The following is a 15,291-nucleotide window of genomic DNA, read 5'->3' as shown; positions in this document are numbered from 1 at the left end:
CAGGCATGAGCCACCACACCCTGCCTGAACGGATAATTTTCATTAAACACCCTAATAAACTGCTCAGCTATCCTCAAAGACTAGTGTACAATACATTCCCTCATTTTCTTTATTCTAAACTTACAAAATAACTATTGGTTTCATTTTTTAAAATTGCCTTATGTTTCAATAACCCCATGGACAAATTAAGGTAAAAATGGCCAGACACAGTGGCTCACCTAGTAATCTCAGCACTTTGGGAGGCTGAGGCGGGCGGATCACAAGGTCAGGAGTTCGAGACCAGCCTGGCCAACATAGTGAAACCCCGTCTCTACTAAAAATACAAAAAAAATTAGCTGGGCGTGGTGGCAGGCACCTGTAATCCCAGCTACTCAGGAGGCTGAGGTAGGAGAATCATTTGAACCCGGGAGGCGGAGGTTGCAGTGAGCCGAGATCACACCATTGCATTCCAGCCTGGGCGACAGAGCAGAACTCTGTCTCAAAAAAAAAAAAAAAAAAAAATTAATATGAAAATGCTTGATGTAATGTTAGATATATTTTATTATCCAAATAAGCCCAACAAACAAAGGGAATTACCAAACTTTTTCATGGTTTTCATATTTAAAAAATCTACTACAGGATTCCCTTTGACGTGCCCTATTGCATCCCCCATAAATAATGAGGTTTCCATACAAACATTAGTCACTGTATGATTGTGGGCTGCAAGATACTTAATTTGGGTTCACATACTTGAAGCTATTTCAATGGCTTATTCCACTTACTCATCAATAAATACGACAAAGTTATCTGATAGGAAAGACTAACATTATTTAGCTTGTATACAAACTATATTTTATTTTATTGAGAAGGAGTCTCCCTCTGTCACCCAGGCTGGAGTGCAATGGTGCAATCTCAGCTCACTGCAAGTTCTGCCTCCCCGGTTCAAGCAATTCTCCCACAGCAGCCTCCCAAGCAGCTGGGACTACAGGCGCATGCCACCACACCCAGCCACCATGCCTGGCCAACGAACTGTATTTTAAAGGATCCAGGCCGGGCACAGTGGCTCATGTTTGTAATCCCAGCACTTTGAGAGGCCAAGGCGGGCAGAGTACCTGAGGTCAGGAGTTCGAGACCAGCTTGGCCAATATGGTGAAACCCTGTCTCTACAAAAAATACAAAACAATTAGCCAGACGTGGTGAAGGGTGCCTGTAATCCCAGCTACTTGGGAGGCTGAGGCAGGAGAATCACTTGAACCCAGGAGGCGGAGCTTGCAGGGAGCCGAGACAGCGCCATTACACTCCAGCCTGGGCAACAAGAGTGAAACTCCATCTCAAAAAACTAAAAAATTAATAAAGGGTCCATTAAACTTTTAATTTCTAAAATATGTAATGCCAACCTTTTATGTATCTTTTTTATGTATCTTTTTTATGTATCTTTTTTAATGTATCTTTTTTTGAAATTAGGACTTTAATACCAAAAATATCAAATAGAGGGCAGCATGCAACTAAAAGTTTACTTTCGTGAACCTAGAATATAATGTAATATAAAAAGCTGCCAGCCGGGCACAGTGGCTCTTGCCTGTAATCCTACCACTTTGGGAGGCCGGGGGAGGCGGATCACAAGGTCAGGAGTTCATGACCAGCCTAGCCAACATAGTGAAACCCCGTCTCCACTAAAAATACAAAAAATTAGCCGGGTATAGTGGCACATGCCTGTAGTCCCAGCTACTTGGGAGGCTGAGGGAGAAGAACTGCTTGAACCCAGGAGGTGGAGGTTGTGGTGAGCTAAGACTGTGCCACCACACTCCAGCCTGGGCAACAGAGTGAGACTCATCTTAAAAAAAAAAAAAAAAAAAAAAGTTGCCAATCACCAAAGAATGATTATGATACATTGTTACATGATTATCAGCGATGCACTGGGCCATAAACTTTTCACTAATCATGGGTGACACAACCGAATATCATCAAATCAATCTGAAAACCGTAACAGGGTCCATCTTGCTGTTTGTTTGTTGTGGCAGTTATCATTAATGTTTTTTAAATATCACTGACGTCAGTTAGGAAGATGTTCTGGAAACAACCAGTTAAGAATCGTGGATATATACAGTTTTCCACACAAATACCAAATTTTCCGAAACTCATTGTATAGTCTTTTACATCTTTGACAAGATCAGAATAATATATTAGACTCAGCATATACATTTACATACAAATTGGTTCACGCTGGACAATTCTACTAAAAGTATATACCTGAAAGCATTATATCATATAAATGTTAGTTATCATTATTTTATAACCTGTGTCAAACTAAGTAAATTCCTTCAACAAATAGAAAACAGACCTTCATTTATTCAATTCTATTCACTCGTTCATCTATACTGGAGATTTAGGAACAAACTTTTTCCTGTTCTCATGGAAATTACTCTCTAGCATGACAGACAGACTTAATATAGGTATAAAATTCTAAAATGAAACAGAGTACAGAGCACAGTAGGCATACATAGTAGAGGGAACCTAACATAGTCCAGGGAATCAGGGAATGTATCTCTAAGAACATAAGTCTCTGAGTAAGCTGAGACCTGAAGGATGTTCTAGAACAGGTACTAGATCCAGAGGACTGAGAGATCTAGGAGTCAGGCAAGATGATTTGGGTGTAAGGGAAGAGTAGGCTGCAGCCATTACATATGGTATATTAGATACTTCAAACAACTCTAACCTGTTCTACTTCTAGAAAACTCTTAAGGGCACAGTGCATCCATGTGAGATATGCAACTGAAAATTAGGTCACTTTATTACAACAAATGAAAAGCAAAATACACGACACTAAAATAAAATATCAAAAAACAGGTATATAAGTAATATGACCAACAGCTACAAAATAAAGGTTATATTTTAACACTTTGTTTTATTTATTTGTCTTTTTTTTGTTTGAGATGGAGTCTCGCTCTGTTGCCTAGGCTGGAATGCAGTGGCACAATCTCAGCTCACTGCAACCTCTGCCTCCTGGGTTCAAGCAATTCTACTGCCTCAGCCTCCCGAGTAGCTGGGACTACAGGTGCCCACCACCACGCCCAGCTAATTTTTGTGTTTTTAGTAGAGACAAGGTTTCACTGTGTTGGCCAGGCTGGTCTCGAACTCCTGACCTCATGATCCGCCCACCTCGGCCTCCCAAAGTGCTGGGATTACAGGCATGAGCCATCGCACCTGGCCAACACTTTGTTTTAAAACCTTTTTTTTTCCCTCAAGTGACTTATGACCATTACATAAAAATGAGACTGTACAAACAAAGGATTTTTTCATTTTATAAATAATCCCACCATCTAGAGATATTCTGGTACATAAATTCCTAAATTTTTTCTCTATATATATACTAAAAGTTGTCATATGAAAATATAATAACTGGCCACGCATGGTAGCTCACGCCTGTAATCCCAGCACTTTGGGAGGCCGAGGTGGGTGGATCACCTGAGGTCAGGAATTCCAGACCAGCCTGGCCAACACGGCGAAACTCCGTTTCTACTACAAATACAAAAATTAGCCGGGCGTGGTGGTGGGTGCCTGTAGTCCCAGCTACTCAGGAGGCTGAGGCAGGAGAATCGCTTGAACCCAGGAGGCAGAGGTTGTAGTGAGCCGAGATTGCACCATTGCACTCCAGCCTAGACAAGAGGAGTGAAATTCCATCTCAAAAAAAAAAAAAAAAGAAAATATAGTAACTAAAAAGTGTGAAATAGCCTGGTCCATATGCAGTGTGATAAATTACAAGTAATTTATCACAACCAGTTGCAGATTTCTTTGTTCCTTCTCCACTCCCACTGCTTCACTTGACTAGCCTTAAAGGAAATTTTAAAAATGTGTGAAATAATAAATAATAAACTCAATAAACAAGCTAGCCTTCTATCAGGAGGCTGAGGCTGTAGTGACCCGTGATTACGCCACTGTGGAATTCCACCCTGGGCGACAGACTGAGACCTTGTCTGAACAACAACAAAAAGAATCAGAATTTAAACTTTATTTCCTTAAAGTAAGATAATGTTTTGAATTTTTTTTCTTTTTTTGGAAGGCAGTCCCTCTCTGTCGCCCAGATTGGAGCACAATGGCGTGATCTCTGCTCACTGCAATCTCCTACTCCCAGGCTAAAGCCATCCTCCCACTTCAGGGTCCCTAGTAGCTGGGACTACAGGTGCATGCCACCACACCTGGCTAATTTTTGTATTTTTTAGTAGAGATGGGGTCTCATCACGTTGTCCAGGCTAATCTCGAATTCGTGACCTCAAGTGATCTACCCACCTCAGCCCACCAAAGTGCTGGGAATACACGTGTGAGCCACTGCACCCAGCCATGTTTTGAAATTTTAAAATTCAATTTAGTGCTTTAAATGTGTATTTCGGTTAAAAGTAATAACCACGCAGGGGCAGTGGCTCATGCCTGTGATCCCAGCACTTAGGGAGGCCGAGGTGGGCAGATCACCTGAGGTCAGGAGTTCAAGACCAGCCTAGCCAACATGGTGAAACCCCATCTCTACTAAAAATACAAAAATTGGCTTGGCATGATGGCGGGCACCTGTAATCCCAGCTACTTGGGAGGCTGAGGCAGAAGAATCGCTTGAACCAGGGAGGCGGAGGTTGCCATGAGCCAAGATTGTGCCACTGCACTCTGGCCTCGGTGACAGGGCAAGGCTCCGTCTCAAAAAAAAATTAATAAAAAGAAAAATAGCCATAATTAAAATATATATAAAAAACAAAATTCTGTTATATAAATATGTATTTATATATACACAACAGATACTATATATATTTTATATATATAACAGATATTTTATACTTACATACATAACAGAATTCCATAATCAGTTTAGAAAATATAACTTTGCATTTTTTAAACATTTTATAGATATAAACTAAGGTATTACTGTACTAAGGTTTTCACCATTACCACCAAAATGGTAATATGCCAAAATTTCTAAAGTATCCGATAACTCTACATTTCTGATATACAGATTTTCATGAATGTAATATTATGTAAACATTATAAATCCTGTTTTCAAAAGAATCTTGAAGAACATAGGCAAATGGCTATGGTATACTTTTGAGGGAAAACTAGAAAACTCAAATTATTGTCATGAGAATGTCATTAATTAATAATTAAGAATTAACGTCATGAGAAAGTGGTCATAATTCAGTGATAAATAGAAAAAAGCATTTTTGGAAATAAATGAAAATAATATAGATAACATGATTTCAATTTTGCTTTTTAATATAAACACATGGCTCGCTGGAAAATTTATACACATGCACGCGCGCACACACACACACACACACACACACACACAAAGAAAGGCTAGAAGGAAACAGAATCAAAATGTTTTTTTTTTTTGTTTTTTTTTGAGACAGAGTCTGGCTCTGTCACCCAGGCTGGAGTGCAGTGGCGCGATCTCGGCTCACTGTAGCCTCCGCCTCCCAGGTTCACGCCATTCTCCTGCCTCAGCCTCCGGAGTAGCTAGGACTACAGGCACCCGCCACCACGCCTAGCTAATTTTTTGTATTTTTAGTAGAGACAGCGTTTCACTGTGTTAGCCAGGATGGTCTCGATCTCCTGACCTCGTGATCCGCCTGCCTCGGCCTCCCAAAGTGCTGGGATTACCGGCATGAGCCACCGCGCCTGGCCTAGAATCAAAATGTTAACAATGCTCATTCTCTCTCTCATGAATGGCAACAGGAAGATTTTCCCTTCTCATTTGTGTATTTTTTAAATTTTCCACAATAAACAAGTATCTGCATTATAAACAGAAGGAATTTTTTTCTTAAAAGAAATTCAATGTAATAAAATACTTGCACAAATAATCTGTGAGATAATGTAAATATTAATAGAAAACACACTGAAAAGGCCAGCTACAGTGGCTAACACCTCTAATCCCAACACTTTGGGAGGTAAAGGTGGGAGGATTGCTTCAGGCCAGCAGTTTGAGACCAGCCTGGGCAATACAGCGAGACCCTCACCTCTACAAAAAAAAATTTTTTTTAATTAGCTGGGTATGGTTTCACATGCCTATAGTCCCAGCTACTCATGAGGCTGAGGTAGGAGGATCATTTGAGCCCAGGAGTTTGAGGTTGCAGTGAGCTATGATCACACCACTGCACTCCAGCCTGGGCGACAGAACAAGACCCTGTCTCTAAAAACAAAAAAAACGAAAACCAACACTGAAAAGAAACTAAAATAACAGAAGTAAATAAACATAAAATACTACTTTTGTAGTTAAAAATCTATAAATGTTACTTTTAAATAACATGAAATTTCTAAGCATTCTATTTTTTTTAAAGCCAGATAACATTCTCAAATCTTCAATGAATAAATTCTAATCAAACTACAGCAAAATTTTAGTAATGCTTTAATTTTACTGTTAGCTCATGGCAGTATTATTTTGCCACCTGTAGCACTTTAACAAAGCAAGAAAACCAAAACATAATGCTTAAATGTTTGGGACGTAGTGGTCATCTCCCACTGTGCCTCAACTATCCTCTCACAAAATAAAGCGAGCAAACTGAGATGAGTCCCTTAAGAATAGGTTGCTGTGGCTCTAACCTGGTTCGACTGCATGCAGCTCTCCGCAGTTCTTGTATTAACTGACCAGTGCATTCTGGTTCTTTACTGGCCGCCTGCAGCAAAGCTTTCCTAAACGTATGCCGGCATTTCTTTTGACGAGATTCTGCCCGCTCCAGGCGGCAGAGGTGCTTATATTTCTGCTGAAAGTAAGTGCAAAGTTGGGTCACCCTGGAGCTCCTACTCTCCGCATCATCATCATCTGACCTGGAAAGTGCAGGGAGAGAAATGAAAAACTGATTACACATTAGGCTCGTTTTAGACAGGGTAAACAAGAATTAGGAAGTGTGGCTGAATGCACAGGTTTAAAACTTTTGTGGCATGTGAGCACATACTTCACACAATTAGAGTAAGAGAATTCCAATAGAGCTGAAATAAGTACAGTATTTCAACAATAAGGACAGAGTTAATCCAGTGTTTTCAGAAACAGCCTTCTTAGCATGGCATCAGTAGACACTTAATATACCAGTGCCTTCTAAATTTTAAGTGACTAGAGACTCTTGAGGAAAAAAATTCATCTTTTTACCTTTACTTACTAAAAAGTCTGAGTAAATGACATGACAGTTATGAGGAAACACATAGCATAATTTCATAAAAGATAGGTCATACCAGAAATAGGGCAGCGAATTCTAACAGTTTATTATCTAAGAGCTGTCCTTTTAAACATTCTGGTTTTTAAATCACTTTTCTTGCTAACCACCTAAAGAAATTTGGTTGTAGGGATCACATTAATTCTACCACGTTTTTTTTTTTTTTTTTTGGAGACAGAGTCTCACTCTGTCGCCCAGGCTGGAGTGCAGTGATGCAATCTCAGCTCACTGCATGCTCCACCTTCCGGGTTCACGCCATTCTCCTGCCTCAGCCTCCTAAGTAGCTGGGACTACAGGTGTCTGCCACCACGCCTGGCTAATTTTTTTGTGTTTTTAATAGAGACTGGATTTCATCGTGTTAGCCAGGATGGTCTCAATCTCCTGACCTTGTGATCTGCCTGTCTCAGCCTCCCAAAGTGCTGGGATTACAGGCATGAGCCACCGAGCCCGGCCTTCTACCATGTATTTTTTTTAACTATGGAAGTATCGTAAACAGCATTTAATAAGTCAGGGATTACATAAAGGATTTTCCATCACATGCTAATAATGTGATTAATTGGTGTCCTGGCTGAAATGCTATGTGGAAGTGATGCTGAAGGAACATCTAAGCTCAACAAGAAAGAGTGCCTTTTTAGCAATGTCTACCACCAGCAAGGTTTAAAAGGCCACTTTTTTATGGAACAAATGTGATCTTTTAACCATTAGGAATAATGCACACTGGACTTGAAAACTGACCTGTTATTTTAGCTTCTTTCTCTTCTATCATAAGTAAATACCACACATGTGACACCATGGACTATATATTCTCTTACTAATCTTCTACTATTCATTGTTTGGTTTCTCTTAAGTGATATTATTATTCTTTCTTTCAGCATAGCCTATAACAAGCTAATCTATAAACTTCTACTTAGTACCTCTCCTAAGAAGCACATTCTCGTCAGTATAGTTTTTACTACAGATCTACAGATTGAAGGATTTTACTTCAATCTTTTCATTTATTCAACATTCAACATTTACTGTGTATCTATTATGCTCAGCACTACAGAAGAGAAACCAACATTTCAAAGAGTTGCAATGCAACTTAGACAAGATAACCACTTCCCAAAAGTCAAAACAATTCAAAAAAGAATAAAATCAGTAACAAAAACAGTGGGGCAGACAGGCCAATGATTCAAATATCTGACCACAAATCAGAAAAATCTGTGAGCACTTAAAAGTGTCAGACTCCTAAGAACTACCCCAAATCTACTGAACCAGAATCTCCATGGTATAGGGCCCAGGATTCTTCATTTTCAATTTTTCCCTGACCTCTGACAGCAGGTCTACACTTGGGAGTTCTCATAGAGCTAGCAAGTGTGATAAACATCTTTCACACAAGACAGAAAACAGTAAAGTACCACAACAGAGGTCAGGGTAAGGTGTTACTGAAGTTCACTGGAAAGATAGCTGGAAGGCTCGGGTGCGGTGGCTCACGCCTGTAATCCCTGCAATTTTGGGAGGCCAAGGTGGGCAGATCACTTGAGGTCAAGAGTTTGACCAACACGGCAAAACCCTGTCTCTACTAAAAATACAAAAAGTACCCAGGTGTAGTGGTGTAGTCCTGTAATCCCAGCTACTCAGGAGGCTGAGGCAGGAGAATCATTTGAACCTGGGAGGTGGAGGTTGCAGGAAACTGAGACCACAGCAGTGCACTCCATCCTGGGTGACAGAGCAAGACTTTGTCTCAAAAAAAAAAAAAAGAAAGAAAGAAAAGAAAAGCTTTGCAGAGGAGGTGACAGCAGAAATGAACCCTGAAGAAAGAGGGCCTCACACAAACAGAACACGTAAGCCAAGATACAGAGATAGACAGGATGGTGAACAGCAAGAATGTAAGTAGCTTGGTGTGGCTAAGGTTAAGGGGTCTGTAAGGGAATAATGATAGGTAAGGTTAGCTTTCCAGACCTAAATGTCAAACTAAAGAGTTTAACCTTTATTCCATAGGCAAAGCAGAAGACTTGTAATTTTTTAAATTTTGCCCTCCTAACTGCTAAGGTTTGTAATTGTTAAGAAAATACAGTAACAGAAGTGTGCCATGACAATGGTTACAGTTCAGCAGCAGATATAAAATAAACAGAAGGAGAGAGAGAAGAAGGCAGTTAAAAAATTACTGTAAATCTCCAGGAAAGAGATAACAAGGATACATGCTAGGCTGGAAGAAGCAGGACTGGAGAGCATGAGGCAATCTGCATGTATAAAGACAAGCTTTGTCAGCTGGCAAGGACCGGGGAAGGGACAATAAGCAGGCAGCAGTTTCCACCAACAAAGACCGGGAAGGACAGTAACATCATGCATAAAACAAGGAACTAAAAATACAAAAAAATTAGCTTGGTATGGTGGTGCATGCCTGTAGTCCCAGCTACTTGGGCAGCTGAGGCAGGAGCATCACTTGAACCCAGGAGGCAGAGGTTGCAGTGAGCCAAGATCACGCCACTGCACTCCAGCCTGGGTGACAGAGGAAGACTCTGTCTCAAAAAAAAAGAAAAAGAGAAAAAAAAAAAAGACATATAAAGGCCATTATCATAAGTGAACTAACTCACTTTGGTGACTCAATATGAAGGATTAGAAAGTCAATGACTCAATGGCTTAGAATATGCATAACTAGGAAAATAGAAGTCTCATTCATAGAAAAAGGAAATGGAGAGGAAAGGCAGGTCTTAAAGGGAAGGTAAAGCTTGAGTCGATAATCAGTTGCTAAAACTGTTATTTTAAAAAGATGCACCTGCGCCCCTGCCACCGCTATCACCACCTCAGTGTCCCCTGGCTCCAGTCCCACTCTTAGGACAGCACCGCCACTGCTGCATGGCCCTGCCTGCCTCCTGTGCTGTGCAGCCCTTGCGGGTGCCCCAGATGGCGCTTTACCCCTAGGACTGCCTTAAAATAGTGGAGTGATCATCATGGCTGATGAGAGGCAGCACTGGATTGCAGCTCCAACTCGGACAGACAGAGCAGAGTGCAGAGGCTTGCATAGTGAATTTTATCTCCAGAACAACTGCAAGAACAAACCAGGAATCCCGAGAGGACCTACAGACCCTCTGAAGGAAGTGGACTGCTCCTGCAGGATCCGGAGACACTCCAAATACTGTGAGTGCCCAAACTGCGGAAGTAGGAAAGGGAGATCCTCCGCTCCGAACACACACCCCCACTGGGGAAACTGAAGGTCTAGTTCGCAGGAGAAGTTTCCGACCTTACCTGGAGCTGAGTCAATTTAGAGAGCTGAGCAAAATACAGGGGTAGAGGAAGCAGCGGGAAAGGCTCTGGGAGCTCACTGGGTCCCCAAGCAGGTCATTCCTGCCTGGCATCACAGAGATCTTTCAGGAGGGGAGCCAGAGGCATGGGGAAAATGCCACAGGGAGAGGGAAATCCCAGCTGAACTTTGTAAAAATTTGAACCTGGTGAGAAGCCTCCTGGCCAGAATGTGGGGAAGGCCACAAATCGTCTGTGCAGACTCCACAGGTGGGGAAAGAACCAAAGCCCCTCTCTTTTGCAGCTGGGAGGCAGGTAGCCTGGGACAAGTTCTCAAACCCTGCTCACCCACTGCCTGGAAACAGACTGGGGCTGTTAGGTGGGGCATGGTGGGAGTGAGACTGGCCCTTCAGATTGTGTGGGAGCTGGATGGGGCCTATGACTGCCGGCTTTCCCCCACTTCTCTGACAACCTGTGTGATTCAGCAGAGGCAGCCATAATCCTCCTAAATACACAACTCCATTGACCTGGGAGCCTTTGCCTAGACGCATTGTCATCAGATTATCCAAAGTTAAGACGAAGGAAAGAATCTTAAGAGCTGTGAGACAGAAGCACCAGGTAATCTATAAAGGAAAACCTATGAGATTAACAGCAGATTTCTCAAGAGAAACCCTACAAGCTAGAAGGGATTGGGGCCCTATCTTCAGCCTCCTTAAATAAAACAATTATCAGCCAAGAATTTTGTATCAAGCAAAACCAAGCATCATATATGAAGGAAAGATACAGTCGTTTTCAGACAAACAAATGCTGAGAGAATTCACCACGACCAAACCACCACTACAAGAACTGCTAAAAGGAGCTCTAAATCTTAGAAACAAATCCTGGAAACACATCAAAACAGAATATCTTTAAAGCATAAATCATACAGGACCTATAAAACAAAAATACAAGTTAGAAAGCAAAACAAAAAACAAAAAAACAAAGTACACAGGCAACAAAGAGCACGATGAAAACAATGGTACCTCCTATTTCAATACTAACATTGAATATAAATGACCGAAATGCTCCACTTAAAAGATACAGAACCGCAGAATGGATAAGAACCCACCAACCATCTGCTGCCTTCAGGAGACTCACCTAACATATAAGCACTCACATAAACTTAAAGGCACGGAAAAAGGCATTCCATGTAAATCGACACCAAAAAGCAAGCAGGGGTAGCTATTCTTATATCAGACAAAACAAACTTTAAAGCAACAGCAGTTAAAACAAAGAGGGATATTACATAATAGTAAAAGGCCTTGTCCAACAACCACAGTTGCATGGAACTTTCTCCAAGATAGACCATATGCTAGGCCACAAAACAAACCTCAATAAATTTCAGAAAATTGAAATTATATCAAGTACTCTCTCAGACTACAGTGGAATAAAACTGGGAATCAACTCCAAAACGAACCTCCAAAACCATCCAAATACATGGAATTTAAATAACCTACTCCTGAAAGAGCATTGGGTCAAAAATACAATCAAGATGGAAATTTAAAAATTCTTCAAATTGAACAACAATAATGACACAACCTATCAAAACCTCTTGGATACAGCAAAGGCAGTGCTAAGAGGAAAGTTCATAGCCCTAAACGCCTACATCAAAAAGACTGAAAAAGCACAAACTGACATTCTAAGGTCACACCTCAAGGAAGTAGAGAAACCAGAACAAACTAAACCCAAACCCAGCAGAAGAAAGGAAATAACCAATATCAGAGCAGAACTAAATGAAATTGAAACAAACAAACAAAAAAATACAAAAGATAAATGAAACAAAATCTGGTTCTTTGAAAAGATAAATAAAATTGATAGGCCATTCGCAAGATTAACCAAGAAAGGAAGAGAGAAAATCCAAATAACTTCAATAAGAAACAAAACAGAAGATGTTACAACTGATACCACTGAAATACAAAAGATCATTCAAGGCTACTATGAACACCTTTATGTACATAAACTAGAAAACCTAGAAGAGATGGATAAATGGACAAACTCCTGGAAAAATATAACCCTCCGAGCTTAAATCAAGAAGAATTAGATACCCTGAACAGACCAATAACAAGCAGCAAGATTGAAATGGTAATTTAAAAATTACCAACAAAAACCAGTCCAGGACCAGACTTATTCACAGCAGAATTCTACCAGACATTCAAAGAAGAATTAATACCAGTCCTTTTGACACTATTCCACAAGATAGAGAAAGAAGGAACCCTCCCTAATTCATTCTATGAAGCCAGCATCACCCTAATACCAAAACCAGGACATAACCAAAAAAGAAAACCACAGACCAATATCCCTGATGAACACAGATGGTAAAACCCTTAACAAAATATTAGCTAACCAAATCCAACAACTTATCAAAAAGATAATTCACCATGATCAAGTGGGTTTCATACCAGGGATGCAGAGATGGTTTAACATAAGCAAGTCAAGAAATGCAATATACCACATAAACAGAATTAAAAACAAAAACACATGATCATCTCAATAGATGCAGAAAAAGCATCTGACAAAATCCAGCACCACTTTATGATTAAAACTTTCAGCAAAATTGGCATACAAGGGGCATACCTCAATATAATAAAAGCCATCTATAACAAACCCACAGCCAACACAATACTGAATGGAGAAAAGTTTAAAGCATTCCCTCTGAGAACTGGAACAAGACAAGGATGCCCACTCTCACCACTCCTCTTCAACATAATACTGGAAGTCCTAGCCAGAGCAATTAGATAAGAGAAAGAAAAAAAGGGCATCCAAATCAGTAAAGAGGAAGTCAAACTGTCACTGTTTGCTGATGATCTGATTGTTTACCCTTGAAAACCATTAAGACTCCAGAAAGCTCCTAGAACTGATAAAAGAATTCAGCAAAGTGTCCAAATAAAAGATTAATATGCACAAATCAGTAGCTCTTCTATACACCAACAGCGAACAAGCAGAGAATCAAATCAAGAACTCAATCCCTTTTACAATAGCTGCAAAAGAAAAATAATAATAATAAAATACTTAGGAATATACCTAACAAAGGAGGCAAAAGACCTCTACAAGGAAAACTACAAAACACTGCTGAAAGAAATCATGGGTGACACAAACAAATGGAAAAACATCCCATGCTCATGGATGGGTAGAATCAATATTGTGAAAATGATCATACTGCCAAAAGCAATCTACAAGTTCAACATAATCCCCATCAAAATACCACCTCATTCTTCACAAAATCAGAAAAAAAATTCTAAAATTCATAAGGAACCAAAAAACAGCCCACATAGCCAACACAAGACTAAGCAAAAAGAACAAATCTGGAGGCATCACACTACCTGATTTCAAACTATACTATAAGGCCACAGTCACCAAAAAAGCATGGTATTGGTATAAAAATGGGCACATAGACCAATGGGACAGAATAGAGAACCCAGAAATAAACTCAAATACTTAACATCCAACTAATCTTTGACAAAGCAAACAAAAACAGTGGAAAAAGAACACCCTTTCAATAAATGGTGCTGGGATAATTGGCTAGCCACGTGTAGGAGAATGAAACTGGATCCTCTCACCTTATACAAAAATCAACTCAAGGTCAATTAAGGACTTTAACACCTGAAACTATAAAACTTCTAACACTGGAAAAACCCTTCTAGACATTGGCTTAGGCAAGGGGTTCATGACCAAGAACCCAAAAGCAAATGCAGTAAAAACAAAGATAAATAGCTGGGACGTAATTAAACTAAAGAGCTTTTGCACAGCAAAAGGAACAGTCAGCAGAGTAAACGGACAACCCACAGAGTGGGAGAAACTCTTCACAATCTGTATATCTGACAAAGGACTAATATCCAGAATCCACAACGAACTCAAACAAATCAGTAAGAAGAAAACAAACAATCGCAATAAAAAGTGGGCTATGGACATGAATAGACAATTCTCAAAAGAAGATAAACAAATGGGCAACAAACATATGAAAAAATGCTAAACATCACTAATTGCAAATTTGATTTGCAGGGAAATGCAAATCAAAACCACAATGCAATACCATCCTACTCCTGCAAGAATGGCCACAATCAAAAAATCAAAAATCAGTAGATGTTGGCGTGGATGTGGTGATCAGGGAACTTCTACACTGCTGGTGGGAATGTAAACTAGTACAGCCACTATGGAAAACAGTGTGGAGATTCCTTAAAGGACTAAAAATAGAACTATCATTTGACCCAGCAATCCCACTACTGGGTATTTATCCAGAGGAAAAGAAGTCATTATGCAAAAAAGATACTTGCACACACATTTATAGTAGCACAATTCGCAATTGCAAAATCATGGAACCAACCCAAATGTCCATCAGTCAACGAGTGGATAAAGAAACTGTGGTATATGATGGAATACTACTCAGCTATAAAAAGGAATGAATTAATGGCATTTGCAGTGACCTGGATGAGATTGGAGACTATTATTCTAAGTAACTCAGAAATGGAACACCAAACATCCTATGTTCTCACTGATATGTGGGAGCTAAGCTATGAGGACCCAAAGGCATAGGCAAGATACACTGGACTTTGGGGACTTGGGGGAAGGGTGGAAGGGAAGCAAGGGATAAAAGACTACAAATAGGGTGCAGTGAATACTGATCAGGTGATGGGTTCACCAAGATCTCACAAATCGCCACTGAAGAGCTTACTCATGTAACCAAATACCACCTGTACCCCAATAACCTATGGAAAACTGAAAAAATAAAAATAAAAAAGATGCTATTACTGCAGAATGGAAGGACTAAATCAGTGCTTCTCAAGTGTGGAAAGACGCACTTGGATGCTGAGGCATGTTACATGATTATACGATTTTCTAAAGCTTATTCATAATTTCCATACTTATT

General features: G+C 40.1%; 1 protein-coding gene across 2 annotated transcripts in view; it reads right to left on the bottom strand.

Annotated features, from left to right (window-relative positions):
- The window catches only part of INO80D (INO80 complex subunit D), a 92,091-nt gene that overhangs the window by 23,740 nt on the left and 53,060 nt on the right, over nucleotides 1–15,291 (bottom strand). For both annotated transcript variants that reach the window (XM_032754808.2, XM_032754806.2), the window contains exon 6: nucleotides 6,559–6,783. In XM_032754808.2, coding sequence (XP_032610699.1) covers nucleotides 6,559–6,783 — 225 coding nt within the window. The remainder of the gene's footprint in view (nucleotides 1–6,558; nucleotides 6,784–15,291) is intronic.

This window comes from Hylobates moloch, unplaced genomic scaffold (genome assembly GCF_009828535.3).
Source record: "Hylobates moloch isolate HMO894 unplaced genomic scaffold, HMol_V3 SCAFFOLD_1, whole genome shotgun sequence".
Lineage (NCBI taxonomy): Eukaryota > Metazoa > Chordata > Mammalia > Primates > Hylobatidae > Hylobates > Hylobates moloch.
The sequence above is the reverse complement of the archived record's forward strand: the minus strand, read 5'-3'. Positions and strand labels throughout refer to the sequence as shown.